At 42.3% G+C, this 17,678-nt stretch overlaps 1 protein-coding gene across 1 annotated transcript in view; it reads left to right on the top strand.

Annotated features, from left to right (window-relative positions):
* The window catches only part of SLC13A4 (solute carrier family 13 member 4), a 98,511-nt gene that overhangs the window by 38,261 nt on the left and 42,572 nt on the right, over window positions 1-17,678 (top strand). The window contains exons 4-10 of the mRNA XM_040345678.1: window positions 5,132-5,313; window positions 7,362-7,410; window positions 7,515-7,554; window positions 7,706-7,783; window positions 9,465-9,652; window positions 13,047-13,166; window positions 13,603-13,704. Of these exons, the coding sequence (XP_040201612.1) occupies window positions 5,132-5,313; window positions 7,362-7,410; window positions 7,515-7,554; window positions 7,706-7,783; window positions 9,465-9,652; window positions 13,047-13,166; window positions 13,603-13,704 (759 nt within the window). The remainder of the gene's footprint in view (window positions 1-5,131; window positions 5,314-7,361; window positions 7,411-7,514; window positions 7,555-7,705; window positions 7,784-9,464; window positions 9,653-13,046; window positions 13,167-13,602; window positions 13,705-17,678) is intronic.

Genomic DNA, 17,678 nt, shown 5'->3' with positions numbered 1-17,678 from the left:
AAATTAGGAGGAATCTGAGAAATTATTTTACTAAGCTATTTGGTTCTTCTATAATTTTTCGGCATGAAAAAAACCTAGTTTTTCAAAAACGTAATTTAAAACGATCGTGTGTGGGCTTAACATCATTTTTCAGGTTCTGAAAAACAACAAAAAAAAAATTCGAACATGCTGCATTTTTTAACGTCGTTTTAAACAATGTTTTTCGTTTTTCGGGTTGTAAAAAATGATCGTGCGTGGGCTAAAACGACGTAAAAAAACCTGCGCATGCTCAGAAGCAAGTTATGAGACGGGAGCGCTCGTTCTGGTAAAACTACCGTTCATAATGGAGTAAGCACATTCATCACGCTGTAACAGACAGAAAAGCGCAAATCGTCTTTTACTAACACGGAATCAGCTAAAGCAGCCCAAAGGCGATTGGAACTTCCCCTTTATAGTGCCGTTGTACGTCACCGCGCTTTGCTAGATCATTTTTTAAAAACGATGGTGTGTAGGCGACGTCGTTTTAATGATGAAGTTGGGAAAACTTTGTTTTTTCGACATGCTGAAAAACAATGTTTTTTTTCATGCTGAAAAATGATCGTGTGTACGCGGCATCACACATTTTTTTCTGCTGCTTCTAGGTGCATCTGGCTTTTTCCCCTGCCTCTCAACTAGGGATGAGCTGAACACTCCCTGGTTCGGTTCGCAGCAGAACATGCGAACAGGCAAAAAATTTGGTCGAACACGTGAACACCGTTAAAGTCTATGGGACACGAGCATGAAAAATCAAAAGTGCTCATTTTAAAGGTTAATATGCAAGTTATTGTCATAAAAAGTGTTTGGGGACCTGGGTCCTGCCCCAGGGGACATGTTTCAATGCAAAAAAAGTTTTAAAAACTGAAGTTTTTTTGGGAGCAGTGATTTTAATATTGCTTAAAGAGAAACAATAAAAGTGAAATATTCCTTTACATTTCGTACCTGGGGGGTAAGTATAGTATGCCTGTAAAGTTTCCCGTGTTTAGAACTGTCTCTGCACAAAATGACATTTCTAAAGGAAAAAAAGTCATTTAAAACTACTCGCGGCTATAATGAATTGTCAGGTCCCGGCAATACAGATCAATGTCATTGAAAAAAAGAAATATGTGGGGGTCCCCCTGAATTCCATTACCGGGCCCTTCAGGTCTGCTATGGATATTAAGGGGAACCCTGCACCAAATAAAATAAAAATGGCATGGTGTTTCCCCCAAAAATCCATACCAATTCATATTAAAATCACTGCTCCTGGAAAAATGTTAGTTTTTAGAACTTTTTTTTGCATTGATACATGTCCCCTGGGGCAGGACCCGGTCCCCAAACACTTTTTATGACAATAACTTGCATATTAACCTTTAAATTTAGCACTTTAGATTTCTCCCATAGACTTTTAAAGGGTGTTACGCGGCTTTTTGCCGTGAACACCCAAAATTGTTCGCTGTTCGAACGGGCAAACAGCCAATGTTCGAGTTGAACTCAAGTTCGACCCGAACATAAAGCTCATCCCTACTCTCAACACTCCTCCATGTTTTGGTGGCAAACAATCCACCCAATTGCAGAATATAAACAAAAAAGTCAGTGCTGCTACCCATACATCACATAGAAAGCAAGGTTCCCGGGTGCTCGATCCACAGTCGCTGGCTGAGTAGAGTAATGAAGAAAAGATGATCCGCACTCTGGACGTTGCTCTTAAAAATTAGTAGTGTTTCTTAACAAGCCACAGTGGACAAACGCAAATAGTAATGGTTGACGTGTTTCAGCCTATAAGGCCTTAGTCATAATCCGCCCAACTGCCCCCCGGTCGATCGCGTCACGGACGGGTGACCACCCCTCCTCCCGATTGGCCCCGCACTTATACTATCTCGCAGACAGCGCTCCGGGCGGCAGCCTCTCTCTCTCCTGGCAGCCAATCCGATCGGATCTCCTTTCGGCCAATCGGGGGACGGGTCCTCCCAGGACCCACTTTTGATTGCCTGGGAGGAGAATCAGTGTTACAATAGCGAATATTCATTCGCTATTGTCACACAACTGGGAGGGCTTTGGGCGCATTGCTCTAAGCCCCAAACCCACCCTTTTTTTAAAGCCTATAAGAGCCTCTTGCTCTAATCACATGCTTAAAAAAACCTGATTGAAATCCATGCGTCTGGCACCCTGCATGTAGATCAGGGGGCCGGGTGCATAAATACAGCGGGTGGTGCCCGTGTGCCCCCTATGGACGGGCCGCCACTGCTTTGGGGTTGATTTACTAAAACTGGAAAGTGAAAAATCTGGTGCAGCTGTACATGGTAGCCAATCAGCTTTTAACTTCAGCTTGTTCAATTAAGCTCTGACAAAAGAAAAAAAAAAACTGGAAGCTGATAGGTTTCTATGCAGATCTGCACCAGATTTTGCACGCTCCAGTTATAGTAAATCAACCCCTATATGTCCATGTACATGTGAGCATTTAGAGGCAAGGGCGTTTAGAAGCGGAAAAAAAACAGCAGCCAGTGCATCCAGCAGCAGCAGAGTTTCAGCAGAAAAAATGCTTGATGCGCCTGAATGCCTGTAAACGCGTCTAAATGTGCCTAAGTGGTAGACTTGTTTAGCTCTTCAGTGTTTTGTTTCAATGGGCAGAGAAAATCCAGTGTGCATGAGGCCATAAGGTAAACTCCAGGATAAGCATATAGGGTCAGATTCACAGAATAGATACGACGGCGTATCTCCTGATACACTGTCGTATCTCTTGTCCTATCTATGCGGCTGATTCATAGAATCATTTCCGCATAGATAGCCCTTAGATCCGACAGGTGTAATTGAATTACACTGTCGGATCTTAGGATGCAATACTTCGGCCGCCACTGGGTGGAGTTTGCGTCGCTTTCCTGCGTCGGGTATGCTAATGAGCATTTACGGCGATCCACGATGGTTTTCGCGTTCGTTACGTCGTCGCTAGTAATTTCTTCCCGTCGCAAATTTACACCTGCTTTAGCATGGCTTAACTTTAGTCGAGCCATGTTAAAGTATGGCCGTCGTTCCCAGGTCGAATTAAAAAAAATTTTTGTTTTGGCGTAAGACGTCCGGGAATACGAATGGGCGCTACGCACGTTGCCGTTCTAAAAAATGACGTCACATCGCGCAAAGCACGGCGGGAATTTCTAAACTGAGCATGCGCAGTACGTCTGGCGCGGGAGCGCGCCTAATTTAAATGGTACACGCCCCATTTGAATTGGGCGGGCTTGCGCCGGACGTGTTTATGATACACCGCCGCAAGTTTACAGGTAAGTGCTTTGTGGATCAGGCACTTACACTGAAAACTTGCGGCGGTGTAACGTAAACGGGTTACGTTACACGGCCGCAATTATTCGTGAATCTGGCCCATATTGCCTAAATACAAGAGCCATGTGTATTCACCCTTGAATCTTGATGTGCTTCGTGTATTTCTTCCACATCTGTGCAATATTCCAGTGTGAAACTTTCCCTCTGGGCAGGAACTTCCATAATAAAGACCTGCCACTGCTGCTCTTTCTTTTTGTGCAGAGTGACTGGTCTTATCTCCGCCCCCTCTAGTTTTCTGTAGACAGCCTGTTTTGGGTGGAGCCTATTGTGCCCCTCCCACAGCTCTGCTCTCTGCACAGGCTAGAGGGAACACAGTGATGATATCACTGCTACTTTGTATCTGATCGTATTATGCGCTGCATTATATCTGACTACATGTGAGTTGCCTGTACACTTCAGATCCACAAGTCAGTATTTAGAAATTTTCTGTGACTCTTTATATATATATATATATATATATATATATATATATATATATATATGTGCATCTTGTCGCAATGAATAGCACACAACAGTGAGAGTATAGGCGCAACAACACATATTTTAAAGTCACTTGAAAGTTACTTAGTTGTCGTTATGCCACCTTCCTTGATGAGTGATTGTAAAATAAAACAGTATGAGTATATTTATATAGATACTAATCTATAAAGCAGGGGTGGCCAACCAGTGGCCTGGGGGCCACATGTGGCCCGCGGAGCCCTTTGATGTGGCCCACAACCTCCTACTCTGGAAGGGTGGGTTGGCAAGCCCAGATTGCAGGTTGCCGACCATCCATACCACAGCATTAGTGTTGTGAATGAAGCTGGTGGTAGAGGAAGAAAGTAAGAAGAAAGAGCCCCATAAGCTGATGCTTCCTGAACAGCACCGGCTTTTGCCACGGGCAGAGACTATAGCAAAGTTCAGCTAACCTGCAGGATAGACACATGTGCAGTACGCTGCACCCGCGGTGTGGGCAAACTACAGCACATCAGTGTGAAAGCAGTCTTAGGCCCTTTTCACATGATCAGCCTGACCCAATCGGATCCTCAATTTACCTCTATAGAGCGGCAGATGTAAACAGACTTTTGTCCACTTACGCCCGCCTACCGCCAATCCGCAAAAAAAAAACAGAAGGGAATTTGTCCCCTTCCATCTGATTGGATCGGAGGGCCTATAAAATAGCCGTGACCTGTCATTCTCCCGCTCTGCTCATTGTAGCCTGCGACTGGTTACCAAGTTGCTTAAGTGGCCCTCGCTCTTCAAAAGGTTGGGCACCCCTGCTATAAAGAATTGTATTCCTAGCTCTATTCATCCATATATATTGGCAGCACAGTGACCCCTACAGGCTACAAAGTAAAACTTGTAACATTGACAAGATATTGGGGGTCATTTACGAAAGGCAAATCCATTTTGCACTACAAGTGCATACTACAAGTGCAAAGTACACTTGCAATTGCACTGAAAGTGCACTTGGAAGTGCAGTCGCTGTAAATCCGAGGGGTAGATCTGAAGTGAGGGGAAGTCCTGCTGATTTTATTATCCAATCATGTGCAAGCTAAAATGCTGTTTTTTATTTTCCTTGCATGTCCCCCTCGCATCTACAGCGACTGCACTTTCAAGTGCATTTTCAGTGCAATTTTAAGTGAACTTTGCACTTGTAGTTTGCACTTTTTGTGCAAAGTGGATTTCCCTTTCGTAAATAACCCCCATAATGTGGTTGTTTCAGTAATTGGGGGTTTAGGGCCCATGGGTTTATATTGCAGTGCTAAAACAGTAATAAAGCCACATTACAGTACTGAGGCATTGCTCTTTATGTTCTGCACAGGCTCTTGATGTGTTTCATGTGCTGCACGGCTCTTCTCTCCATGTGGCTCTCCAATACTTCATCCACCGCCATGGTGATGCCGATAGCAGACGCCGTCCTGCAGCAGCTGACAAGCGCTGAAGATGACCATGAGGGGACAGTGGCCAATGGCTCATCTGCAGCTGAAAATGGACAACAAAAAAGTAGGTCTCTTCTACTTTCACTGCATGTGATTTCCTTTGTGCAGGCCCTTGAACGAAAAGGTAAATGTTCACTTTTCCATGTTATTTTTGGTGACACAGCTGCATCTATGGACTGCAGCATTATCAGTTACAGGCCTCAGCTGGCATAAGCAGGCCATACACGGTCAAATTTTCGAACACATTTTTTTTTTCAAAATCAAAACTTTTTTTTTTTTGTGATCCGATGATGCAACAATTGATTTTCGAAATTCAGCCGACAAAACTTTCATGTTGCCGGGAATATTCTTTTCTTGCACATGCGCATTTTTTTTCTATTACATTTCTCGAACGATTCTCCCATCATTGATCAGAAAATGTTTTGATTTTCAAAAAATTTCCAACATGTCGGATTTCTCAAATTTGTTTGCTGCACGAAAATTGGCTGTTGCTGCAGCCCACGAACGGTGCGAAATTTGTACGAAAATTCTTTGATACGATTTTCGAAAGAAAATTCTTTCGAAATTCGAACCGTGTATGGCCGCCTATAGGCACAGCATTCTGTAGACATAGCTGCATCTGCAGTTCGCTTATGGCAACAAGATTGTCTGAAACCTTATTTTTTGGTGTATAGAGAAACAAGGTGACCCTGTTAGGTTACAAAAAAAATCTTGCTGAAAGTTTCCTGCAAGAGAAGGGCTCCTATACTTCTATAATGTCCTAACTCTCCTCCCTTATAACACTGCAGCTTCTGCCAGACTCTTCTGCAATTGGCGAGTCTGAGGATCCCTGATTCCTGTGTCTTCTGTTATGTGTAGTGGTTTCATCCAACCCCTACGTCACTACCGTGCTCTGTGGTGATGTAGTGCTTGGAACAGTGCAGGAACATGGTTCTTTATCACCCAAGGCAAAAAGGCCAAAGTGTTTTCCCACCTCCATGAGCTGTACACAACCTTAGTAGCATATGTTGTATGTCCTGCTCTTTGTGTGCCTCCTTCTAGTTGAAGCATTCACAGCCGCTGTCTCTACTGCCCACTTCTTGGCCAGACAATGGGTCAAAGGCTGGAACCACAGCATGCAGCAGAGGACACAAGTATCCGACACTCCTGGAAGTGTCAAATCAGAAGAGGCTTGCAGAAGCTGCTGAGCCAGAACAGAGGGAAGGTGGAAAACACCTTGGCCCGGATTCAGATACAATTACATATCTATCGGCGGGCGTAACGTATCTCAGGTACGTTACGCCGCCGTAACTTAGGGCGCAAGTTCCGTATTCAGAAAGAACTTGCGCCCTAAGTTAAGGCGGCGTAGCGTATGTGGTCCGGCGTAAGCCTGCGGAATTCAAATTCTCCATGCAGTGGGCGTGTTGTATGGTAATGAAGGCTGACCCCAACGCATGCGCCGTCCGTGAACGTATCCCAGTGCGCATGCTCCAAATTAACCCGCAAAAAGCCAATGCTTTAGACGTGAACGTAAATTACGCCCAGCCCTATTCGCGAACGACTTACACAAACGACGTAATCGACGGAAAATTTGACGCTGGCCCGACATCCATACTTAACATAGGAAATGCCTCATATAGCAGGGGTAACTTTACGCCGGAAAAAGCCTAACGTAAACAACGTAAAAAAAATGAGCCGGGCGGACGTACGTTTCTGAATCGGCGTATCTACCTAATTTGCATATTCCTCGCATAAATCTACGGAAGCGCCACCTAGCGGCCAGCGTAAATATACAGCCTAAGATACAACGGTGTAAGAGACTTACGCCGGTCGGATCTTAGGGAAATCTATACGTAACTGATTCTACGAATCAGGCGCATTGATATGACCCCGCACACTCAGAGTTACGACGGCGTATCCGGAGATACGCTGTCGTAACTCCTATCTGAATCCGGGCCCTAAAATTTTAGCTGTAGTTAAGACTGTTTTGCTCTAAAACACAATATCAAGTTATCAGATATGTAATAATTAATATGTTTGGCTGTAATTATGAGTATTATTATCCAGGTTTTTGGTTAAGCTTTATCTGATGTGCAAAATTTCTTAAACTTTCTTCTTTTTCATTCATTGTAGGTGGAAAGCAGAACCAACCTTCCATTGAACTTATATTCATCAATGAAGAGTAAGCATACAGTATTTATTTGTATGTGAGTGTTTAAAATGTATCCAGCCACTGTGAATAAGAGACAGCTTCTATTTTAATAAAACTTTTTTTTTTTCTTCTAGGGCAACAGCCAAGGACCTAAGCAAACTCATCCAAAGCAAGGTAAGAGCATCTGTACCCTAGATAGAAATATTGCTGATGTTTTGGAACCATATGGAATTTAAAAGTTGAGAGTATTTAATCTCAAGAAGTAAAAGTGAAGCCATTGAGTCATTTTAACTTTTCCTTTTAACTGTTTAACTTTTATCGGCAGAATCTCAATGGGGTCCATATGATTGCCAATCCAATGACCTTTGTTAAGCCTGCCACTAATGGACAGTCCATCCCACAGGTAGGTAAATCCTGTTCCTATAATGTTGATAATTATCTGTGGCTCAACTGCTTAACCATATTATGCAGGAAAGCATGCTGGGACTTATCCTTCGTCAACATTTGGAGAGCTTCATGAGTTCATATCTTACAGCTGCTGCAGTTGGTCCCTATAAGGTAGGGGTTGAGGTTAATATGGGGTTAAACTATATCTTAAAGGACATAAGCTCAACTTGTCTTTTAGTTAATTCTCTATTTCAGCTGAGTGCAGGCTGCCATATTAAATACTTACCTTCCTCTGTGTACCAGCGATCTTCATTGTGCAGCAGGCCCGGACTGGCCATAGGGCAAACCATTGTGCGGGCCGCATATCACGTCTCCCCAGGGGTGTACCAAGGGGTTGCAGGCCGAGAGGGGAAGCCCAGTTTACCTAATAGCAGAGGTCCCCCTGCTGCCCACATGACCAGTTAGAGGAGAGGAGCTGCTTCTACTCCTCCCCTCCTCTCCTCCTGTATCTGCCCCACCCACTCTCCCCGACAGACACTGTTCTGCTGCCTAAGGGATGTGGGCGGGAAGATTCAAGCTAAAGCCAAACAGAAAGGAAAGATGGAGTCTGATATCCATCCATCCAGTTCCTTCTGCCTCTGAGTGAGTGCACTGATGTAGGGGTGCCCTTCATTCCCTTCTCTCTCTTCACTTTTCTTTCTTTCTTTCTTTCTTTCTGTCTCCCTATTATCTATCTATCTTTATATTTCTTTATCTATCTATCTATCTTCCTTCCCTTCTTTCTTTCTTTCTATCTTTATCTATCTATCCATCTAGCTATCTTTATCTATATATCTATCTATCTTTATTCCTTTCTTTATTCTTTATTTATATCTTTATCTATCTTCCTATCTATCTATATCTATCTATCTATCTTCCTTCCTTTCCTTCCCTTCTTTCTTTCTATCTTTATCTATCTTTCTTTCTTTATCTATCTTCCTTCCTATCTATCTTCCTTCCCTTCTTTCTTTCTATCTTTATCTATCTATCTTCCTTCCTTCCCTTCTTTCTATCTTTATCTATCTTCCTTCCTATCTTTATCTATCTTTCTTTCTTTATCTATCGTTCTTTCTCTATCTATCTATCTATCTATCTATCTATCTATCTATCTATCTATCTATCTATCTATCTATCTATCTATCTATCTACCTTTCTTTCTATCTTTATCTTTCTATCTATATCTTTCTTTGTATCTATTTTTCTTTCTTTCTCTCTCTCTCTGTCTATCTATATTTCTTTATCTCACCCCACATCCCATCATTAACCACGCCGCGCCCCAAACCCCCCCCCCCCGCACCCCCCACCCCCGGGCTGCTCAGTCTAAAATGCCCGGGCCTATTTTTTGTCCCAGACCAGGCTAGTTGTGCAGCCCTGCCTGACAATGCACAGCCCTTCCAGGCCCCACTCATTCCCATAGGTGAGCCGTATTCCACTGGAAGGAAAAAGTACACATCATACACAGCAATGAAATGGGTTGCAGTGTACTTCATATGTTTGGTACTTTGGTTAAAAATATTTTATACATCAGTGAAAATCCAAGAAAAAAAAAAGTTAGCCCTATAACAGGAAAGTGCTATCTTCTCTGTCTGTGCCAGTTGAGGAAAGGTACTCAAACGTAGACAGATCTATTCTAAGCCATAATATATCTTCTTCTACAGACCCAAATCTTGGTTCTTCCATCCTCTGAGACCAAAGATCCAAAAGAACAAGGAAAATACAGATCCAAACACGACCACATGATCTGCAAGTGTTTGTCTCTCGGTGTCTCCTACGCTGCCACCATCGGGGGTCTGACTACGATTATTGGAACTTCCACCAGTCTAATTTTCCTGGAGCACTTCAAGAAGTAGGTATCTCAGTGCCAGTAATGCCACCCAGATTTTATTGCTGAATAATAAAAATCCAGATCTTTTTTAAAGTGTAATGATGACACACAGAATGCAAAGTATCCAGTCAAACTTTATTACTTTTTACTTTTTTAATTCCTTTATTTATTTTATCATATTTACACACTCATGACCAGTACAACATCTGGATAAAACAAAGGTAATACTATTAGCCAGATTCAGAGAGAGTTAGGCCGGCGTATCAGTAACTCGGAATCTGCGCCGTCCTAAGTTTAAGTGTATGCTCAAACTGAGATACACTTAAACCTAGCTATCTTAGGGTGCAATTTTTCCTTTGGCCGCTAGGTGGCGCTTCCGTTGAGTTCGGCGTAGAATATGTAAATGCCTAGATATGCCGATTCATGAACGTACGTGCGCCCGTCGCAGTAAAGATACGCCGTTTACGTAAGGCATTTTCCGGCGTAACGTTATTCCATCAAATAGCTGGCCTAGTCAATGTTAAGTATGGCCGTCGTTCCCGCGTCGAAATTTGAAAATGTTACGTCGTTTGCGTAAGTCGTTCGTGAATGGGGCTGGACGTAATTTACGTTCACGTCGAAACCAATACGTCCTTGCGGCGTACTTTGGAGCAATGCACACTGGGATATGTACACGGACGGCGCATGCGCCGTTCATAAAAATCGTCAATCACGTCGGGTCACAAGTAATATACATAAAACACGCCCCCCACATCCCCATTTGAATTAGGCACGCTTACGCCGGCCAATTCACGCTACGCCGCCGTAACTTAGGAGGCAAGTGCTTTGTGAATACAGCACTTGCGGCGTAGTGTAAATGCCATACGCTACACCGCCTTAAAGATGCGCGCCCCTACCTGAATCCAGCTATTAATCTTATTCAAATAAGTGGAATACTGGAAAGGTAGCTCTATATTTAGCCAATCAAGCCTAAAAACTACTTTAGCTTTTCAGAAACCTATTACACCCAAAGCCCACCCACTCCACAATTAAAAATCTTGAGATTTGATATATGTCATTACTTGTTGCCATCCCATTGCCAGTCATTTAGAATGATATACGGCATTTATATGTCTCTCTATAAATCTGCAATTCTGTTTAAAATACTTTGTTTCTGATCATGTCTTATTGGCTGGTATGGGATTCTGCACTTTGCTTGTTGCTCTTTGTTTTATTAAAGAAGACCTGGCACTATGACCACAGAAATAACTTTGACAGAAATTTGAACTTTTCCCCTCTCTATCCCAAGCTTAAAAAAATATAAAATTGTCTGGAGTTAAAGCGGATCTCCACTCTAAAGTGGAGTCCCGCTGATCGGCACCCTCCCCCCTCCGGTGTCACATTTGACACCTTTCAGGGGGGAGGGGGGTGCAGATACCTGTCTACAGACAGGTATCTGCACCCACTTCCGGCCCTACGATGCGGGCAAAAGACGGGTTTTTCCCTTGCTTCCCGTCCGTCCCCCGTTGTGTGCTGGGAACACTCGGCTCCCAGCACACAGCGGGAGCCAATCGGCGGGCGCAGCGCGACTCGCGCATGCGCCGTAGGGAACCGGGCAGTGAAGCCGGAGCGCTTCACTTCCTGGTTCCCTCACCGTGGATGGAGGGGGGAGCAGCAGGGTGACGAGCGATCGGCTCGTCATCTGCTGCGATCGGCGCTGGACTCCAGGACAGGTAAGTGTCCTTATATTAAAAGTCAGCAGCTGCAGTATTTGTAACTGCTGGCTTTTAATATATATTTTTAGTGGCACATCCGCTTTAAGCTTTAATATGATCACATATCGGAGTGCTGGCACCAATTTGTATCTAAACGCTGTTTTTTTAAAGTGTACTGTGGAGCTGCCCTAATGAAATATCCAGCAGACCCCGATCTTTGCTTTTCGCCATTCACTAAATGCAGAACTAAACCCACAGAATCCGTGGCAACTGTCCAACATCATGCAGAGTGTAGAAATCTTTTCTGCAGGGTTCCTGGTCCTCTTCTTGGCAATGAACTTCCAGCATGGCAGTTGTTAATAGCTTTTGGTCTTTGGGCTGCATTCAAGGCGGTCTAACAGGGACCTGCTCCTCCTCCCCTCGAATCCCCTGAGAAAAGACAATGCATTGTTTACACTAAATGTAAGGTGATCCCTGAATGGAGGAGAGAATCCCGTCATTCGTCCATCTCTCCCCAATTCAGAGATCAAATTACATTCCAATGCACAGGCTTTTCTTAATGAATGAGAGGGGAGAGGTCAACATAGGACTGTCTTAAATGCAGTTCAGCCTGAAGGCCTAATGCCGTGTACACACAACCGTTTTTTTCATTGGAATAAACTAAGACGGGTTTTTCCGACGGAATTCCGCTCAAGCTGTCTTGAGTGGAACACCAAATTCCGACAGTCAAAAGCGCGGTGATGAACAACACTACGACAAGCCTAGAAAAATTAAGTTCAATGCTTTCCGAGCATGCGCCAAATTGTTTCCGAGCATGCATGTTTTTTTCTCCGTCGGAATTCCATACAGACGGAATTTCCGACAGAATTTTTTTCTGTCAAAAAAAAAGAGAAAATGTTCTCTTTCTAAAGCCTCGTACACACGATCGGACATCAAACAAACTTTCCCTTGGATTTTTGTCCGAAGGGAGTTGTCCGGCCACACCCATAGCATACACACGCTCAGACTTTTCTGAAAACTTTTCTAAAACTTTCCCAACATCACATGGTTTTTCTGCTCTTTTCTGCTCTTTACCGCCACCCTTTGGTTAACTTCTGCTATTGTTGGTTGATTTGAACTTTGTACAAAAGTCCGATGGCTTGCTGTACACACGGTCGGACTAGGCACCCTCGGACTTTTGTTGTCGAAAAATGTGTCCGTTTGCAGACCGAACTTTTTGTCCGATGAAACCCGAAAATGTTGGTCCGATGGAGCGTACACACGATCGGACAAATTTGAAAACTTGCAGATTTTGAAGTTTGTTGGCAAAAAGTCAGACCGTGTGTACGGGCCTTAAGTCCGTCGGAATTTCTGACGGAAAAAGTCCGATGGGGCATACACACGGTCGGAATATTAGATGAAAAAAATTTATATGACTTTTTTCATTGGAAATTCTGACAGTGTGTACGCAAATAACCCTTTGTTGTGCCAAAAGTTTGGTGCCAGGAGGACCGAGCACCCAGCAGAGGAGATTTCTACACATAGCTGCAGCCTGCACTATGTGGGACATACTTCATTACAGGTAAGTGATATGACTGCAGCTATAGGGGAAAAATTCATTTTTGACTAAACCTTACCTTTAAAACAACAAAGTGGGTGATTAAGTTTACCATTAGAGTATATTTTATTATTTGTTTTGTAACTTTGTTTTCTTTTGTCACATATTATTACTAAATCTGCAGCCGCTACCCAGATGCCGAGGTGGTCAATTTCGGAACATGGTTTGTGTTCAGCTTGCCCATTACCATCACTGTGCTGCTGCTGACCTGGGTGTGGTTGCATTGGTTGTTCCTGGGATGCAAGTGAGTACATTAAACAAAATACCATGACACATAGGGGGCGTACTCAGTAAGGAAGCTTTTCTTTAAAGTCAACCTTTTAGTAACTGACATGACAGACAGCAACAGAATCATTTTTCAGAAAAGCTCCACTTGTTATCATAAAAAGCATTCCCTCAATCTCCTCTGCTCCAGTTATCATATTGTAACATTGTCACTGTAACAGAATGCACAATCAGCAAAATGATCAGACAAAGGGTAGTTTTAACTTGACATTAACTAAAATAAATAAGAGTAGTGAGAACATTGACTCAGGATCCTTTTTTTAGAACCAATGCATATTTGTTAATCTATGTGGGATTGCTTCTTATCTATAAATGTATTTAGATAATTTCTGGGTATGGTAGGGGGACAGCGGTGCACTTATTGATAATTATAAATTGACCATATTATGCTTTAGTTTTAGGGAAACCTGTTCTCTCAGCAAGAAGAAAAAGACCAAACAGGAAGAACTGTCTGAGAAGAGAATCCAGGAGGAATATGAGAAGTTGGGAAAAATGAGGTATATGAGTGCATATGTACAGTTTTAAATGTTTAAAGGAAAATTATGGCCAAATCTCTTTTGGCCATACTTCTGTGGGTCACATGAGTGCCCTTATTTCTGCACTCCTGTGACCCAGAGTCAGCTGACAGCAACCTGAACCCTGCTGTCGGTTGACGTCACAGAGCCAGTCCAAGCTCTGGAGGGATCACGACATTATTGGCAGCTGGTTTAGCCTTTTAGCATGCCACTGCTCATTCACATCCCATCGCACCAGGGAGTGCTGGAGGGGCAGAGGAGAGAGCTGGTGGCTGGTGGGGGGTCCCGCGGCCACGGTCATGGAGCTTTGGACCAGGTCCCGGGCGCGCGCCCGTGACCCACGGCTGGGCACTTAAAGGGGACGTACAGGTACGTGCCTGTGCCCAGCCGTGCCATTCTGTCGATGTAAATGTGCAGGAGGCGGTCCTTAAGTGGTTAAAGCAAGAAAAGTACTGAGAAGCCCCAAAACCGAGGCACTAAAATCTTCCACCAATGCATTTGTAAGATGAACAGGGTGTCTGTCCCCATCAGGCAGATCTAAAGCCAGCCAAAGAAAGCTATCCTGAGAATTTGGCACCTCTAAGGTCCAACTATCCAACCTATTTTTGTTCTACCTATTTCGGATGTGACGCCAATCATCAACTGATACTATAAAAATTGTTATCAATTGGTTATCAGGGTGCGCACTAAGCACCCTCAGAAAGTTTCTCTCTAATGGCACTTAGTGCACAGGCCCAGCATGTGGTCCTGTTTTAGGCCTGATTCACATCTATGCAGGTTGCAGTTTACATATTGCAGGTGAAGTTTGTGTTTTTCAATACACGCTTTTGATCCATTGAAGTCTATGGGAACAAAAACCAGAAAAAAGTCCCTGGCCCTTTCCATAAAATGCACAGATGTGAATTTCATCCATAGGAAACCATGTTAAATGGACTGTAGCGTGTTTCTGCAAAACTGAAAGCGCACTAAAAAATGCATAGGTGTAAAACAAGCCTTGCTGTGTTCTGGGCCAAAGCTGGGAAAAGCAGAGTGGGAACAAAGGAAGATAAATAAATAAGTTATTATAAATAATAAATATAATTTATCAGTTCCATTTTATTTATTATTTGTAAAAAAAAAAAAGAGAAAATTAGATCTCTATCTCATTCATTCATTTATTTATAATGCTACTGAATGAGACAATGTCCATTTTTAATGCAGTGCCTTGAAAAGGTATTTATACCCCTTGAAATATTCCACATTTGTCATGTTACAACCAAAAACGCAAATGTATTTTATTGGGATTTAATAAGATAGACCAACACAAAGTGGCACATAATTGTGAAGTGGATAAATGGCTTTCAATTTTTTTTACAAATAAATATCTCAAAAGTGTGGCGTGCATTTGTATTCAGCCCCCTTTACTCTGATACCCCTCACTAAAATCTAGTGGAATACAGGGCAATCTTAGAAGAAAACCTGTTAGAGCCTGCAAAAGACTTGAGACTGGGGTGGAGGTTCACCTTCCAGCAGGACAACGACCCTAAACATACAGCCAGAGCTACAATGGAATGGTTTAGATCAAAGCATATTCATGTGATAGAATGGCCCAGTCAAAGTCCAGACCTAAATCCAATTGAGAGCCTGTGGCAAAACTTGGAAATTGCTTTTTTTTTTGTTCCTCTCTCTTCCTCATCTCTACCTTCTTCTCCTTCTCCATGCAAAAATGTCATATGGGATACGGAGACTCTTTGGATCCTGACGCTCACAGTTTGAACTTTAGTCTACAGTTCACAACTACATATGCAATGACCTGAGTGATGCTGACCTTTATGCCGCATACAGACGGTCGTTTTTTGTGATAGAAAAAAACAACGTTTTATGTGATGAAAAAAAACGATGTTTTTCAAACTTCATTTTCAAAAACGATGTAGCATACACACCATCATTTTTTCTCAAAGCTCTAGCAAAGCGCGGTTACGTTCAGCACGTACAACGGCATTCTGTTCCATTCAAACTCGCGTCCTAACTTGCTTCTGAGCATGCGCGGGTTTAAAAACGTCGTTTTAAACGTCGTTTTAGCCTACACTCGGTCATTTTAAATGACACAAAAAACAACGTTTTGAAAAACGACACAAAAAATTGAATCATGCTTCAATTTTTTTTTGTCGTTTTTCACAAGACATAAAACAACGTTTTCCCCCCACACGGTCATTTTAATAACGTTTTTAAAAACGTCGTTTTTTTTCATCACATAAAGTGATGGTGTGTACGCGGCATAATTCTTGGAATTGTTCCTTGGAATTCGCTACACGTATTTACTGTGCGTTCTCTTGCAAAATAAAGTATTAAAAAAAAAAAAAGGGAAATTTCTGTTCACAGATGCTCTCCATCCAGTCTGACAGAGTTTGAGCTATTTTACAAAGTAGAATGGACAAAAATGTCACTCTCCAGATGTGAAAAGCTGGTAGAGACACCCCCAAAAAGACTCGCAGGTGTAATTGCAGCACAAAGTAATGATATTTATTTGTGAAAATCATTTATCATTTTCCTTCCACTTCACAATTATGTGTACGAGGCTTGAGACTTTTTAACCCCTTTAAACTTCTTCACAACTTTATCCCTGACCTTTCTGGTGTGTTCCTTGGCCTTTATGATGCCGTGTGTTCACTAAGGTTCTCTAACAAACCTCTGAGGTCTTCACAAAATGGCTGTATTTACAGTATACTGAGATTAAATTACACACAGGTGGACTCTATTTACGAATTAGGCAACTTCTGAAGGCAATTGTTCTACAAAATTTTAGTTAGGGGTATCAGAGTAAAGGTGACAGACTACAAATGCACGCCACACTTTTTAGATATTTATTTGTAAAAAAAATTGAAAACCATTTATCATTTTCCTTCCACTTCACAATTATGTGCCACTTTGTGTTGGTCTATCACATAAAATCCCAATAAAATACATTTAAGTTTTTGGTTGTAACATAACACTTTGTGGAAAATTTCAAGGTGTATGAATACTTTTTTAAGGCACTGTATATGCCTGACAAAATAAATAAGTGCCCGCGCTATGGTATGTGCAATGGATAATCAAATGTATTAAATTAAGACATATTAATTAAACAATAGGCTGCTGCTGACGTGTAAAGTAAAAAAAAAAACTAATAGTAATACAAAATGATTAAACTCAGCGCTGCTCCTAAATATACAAATAAATAAGTGAACAATAATATATTAAAGTGCTTGTGCAAACACATACGGTGCAATCAAAGTGCAATGTAAACAAGTCCTTTAGTGCAAAATGAATGTGTCCACTTCTGCTTGTGAAGATAAGAGTGCCACTCCATGCTCCCCTCCTGGGCCCCCACTCACCAGAAGTAAGCTTTAAATTTGCAAGGTCTTTATCCCACATCACTAGTTGGGGTGTGTCCCATCAACCACAAACTTTAAAGGATTCCAAGGTCTTTAATCCACATCTATGGTTATTTCTATATAGCTGTTCTTGTCCGTACTTCTTTATGTTATTAATCCTGGTATCCGTTTACCAAAAATGTCTTCCGATTTTCATTTACATATAAAGATGTTTGCAACCGTGGAGGCATACCTAGCCCCCATGGCTACACCCTTAACTTGTTTCAAAAATCGATGTTCATTCATTGTATACCAATATTAAACAAAAAGATGCCATTGACGAGATAAAGTGGGCCTTAAATTGTAAAACCAGTTTGAAGAGTACTCAGATTGAATTTATGGTGGATATATTAGAATTGGTAATGGGTAGGAATTGTTTTTGGCATGCTAAACAATTTTTTAAACAAATTAAGAGTGTGGCCATGGGGGCCAAGTATTCCCCCACGGTTGCAAACATCTTTATGAGTAAATGGAAATCGGAAGACATTTTTGGTAAAAGAGAACCCAGGATTATTAACATACAGCAGATATATATTTTCACATATTCTTAGTATGGGAGAGCAC

Source organism: Rana temporaria, chromosome 3 (genome assembly GCF_905171775.1).
Source record: "Rana temporaria chromosome 3, aRanTem1.1, whole genome shotgun sequence".
NCBI lineage: Eukaryota > Metazoa > Chordata > Amphibia > Anura > Ranidae > Rana > Rana temporaria.
Note: the sequence above shows the minus strand (reverse complement) of the source record. Positions and strands in the feature narration are given on the sequence as shown.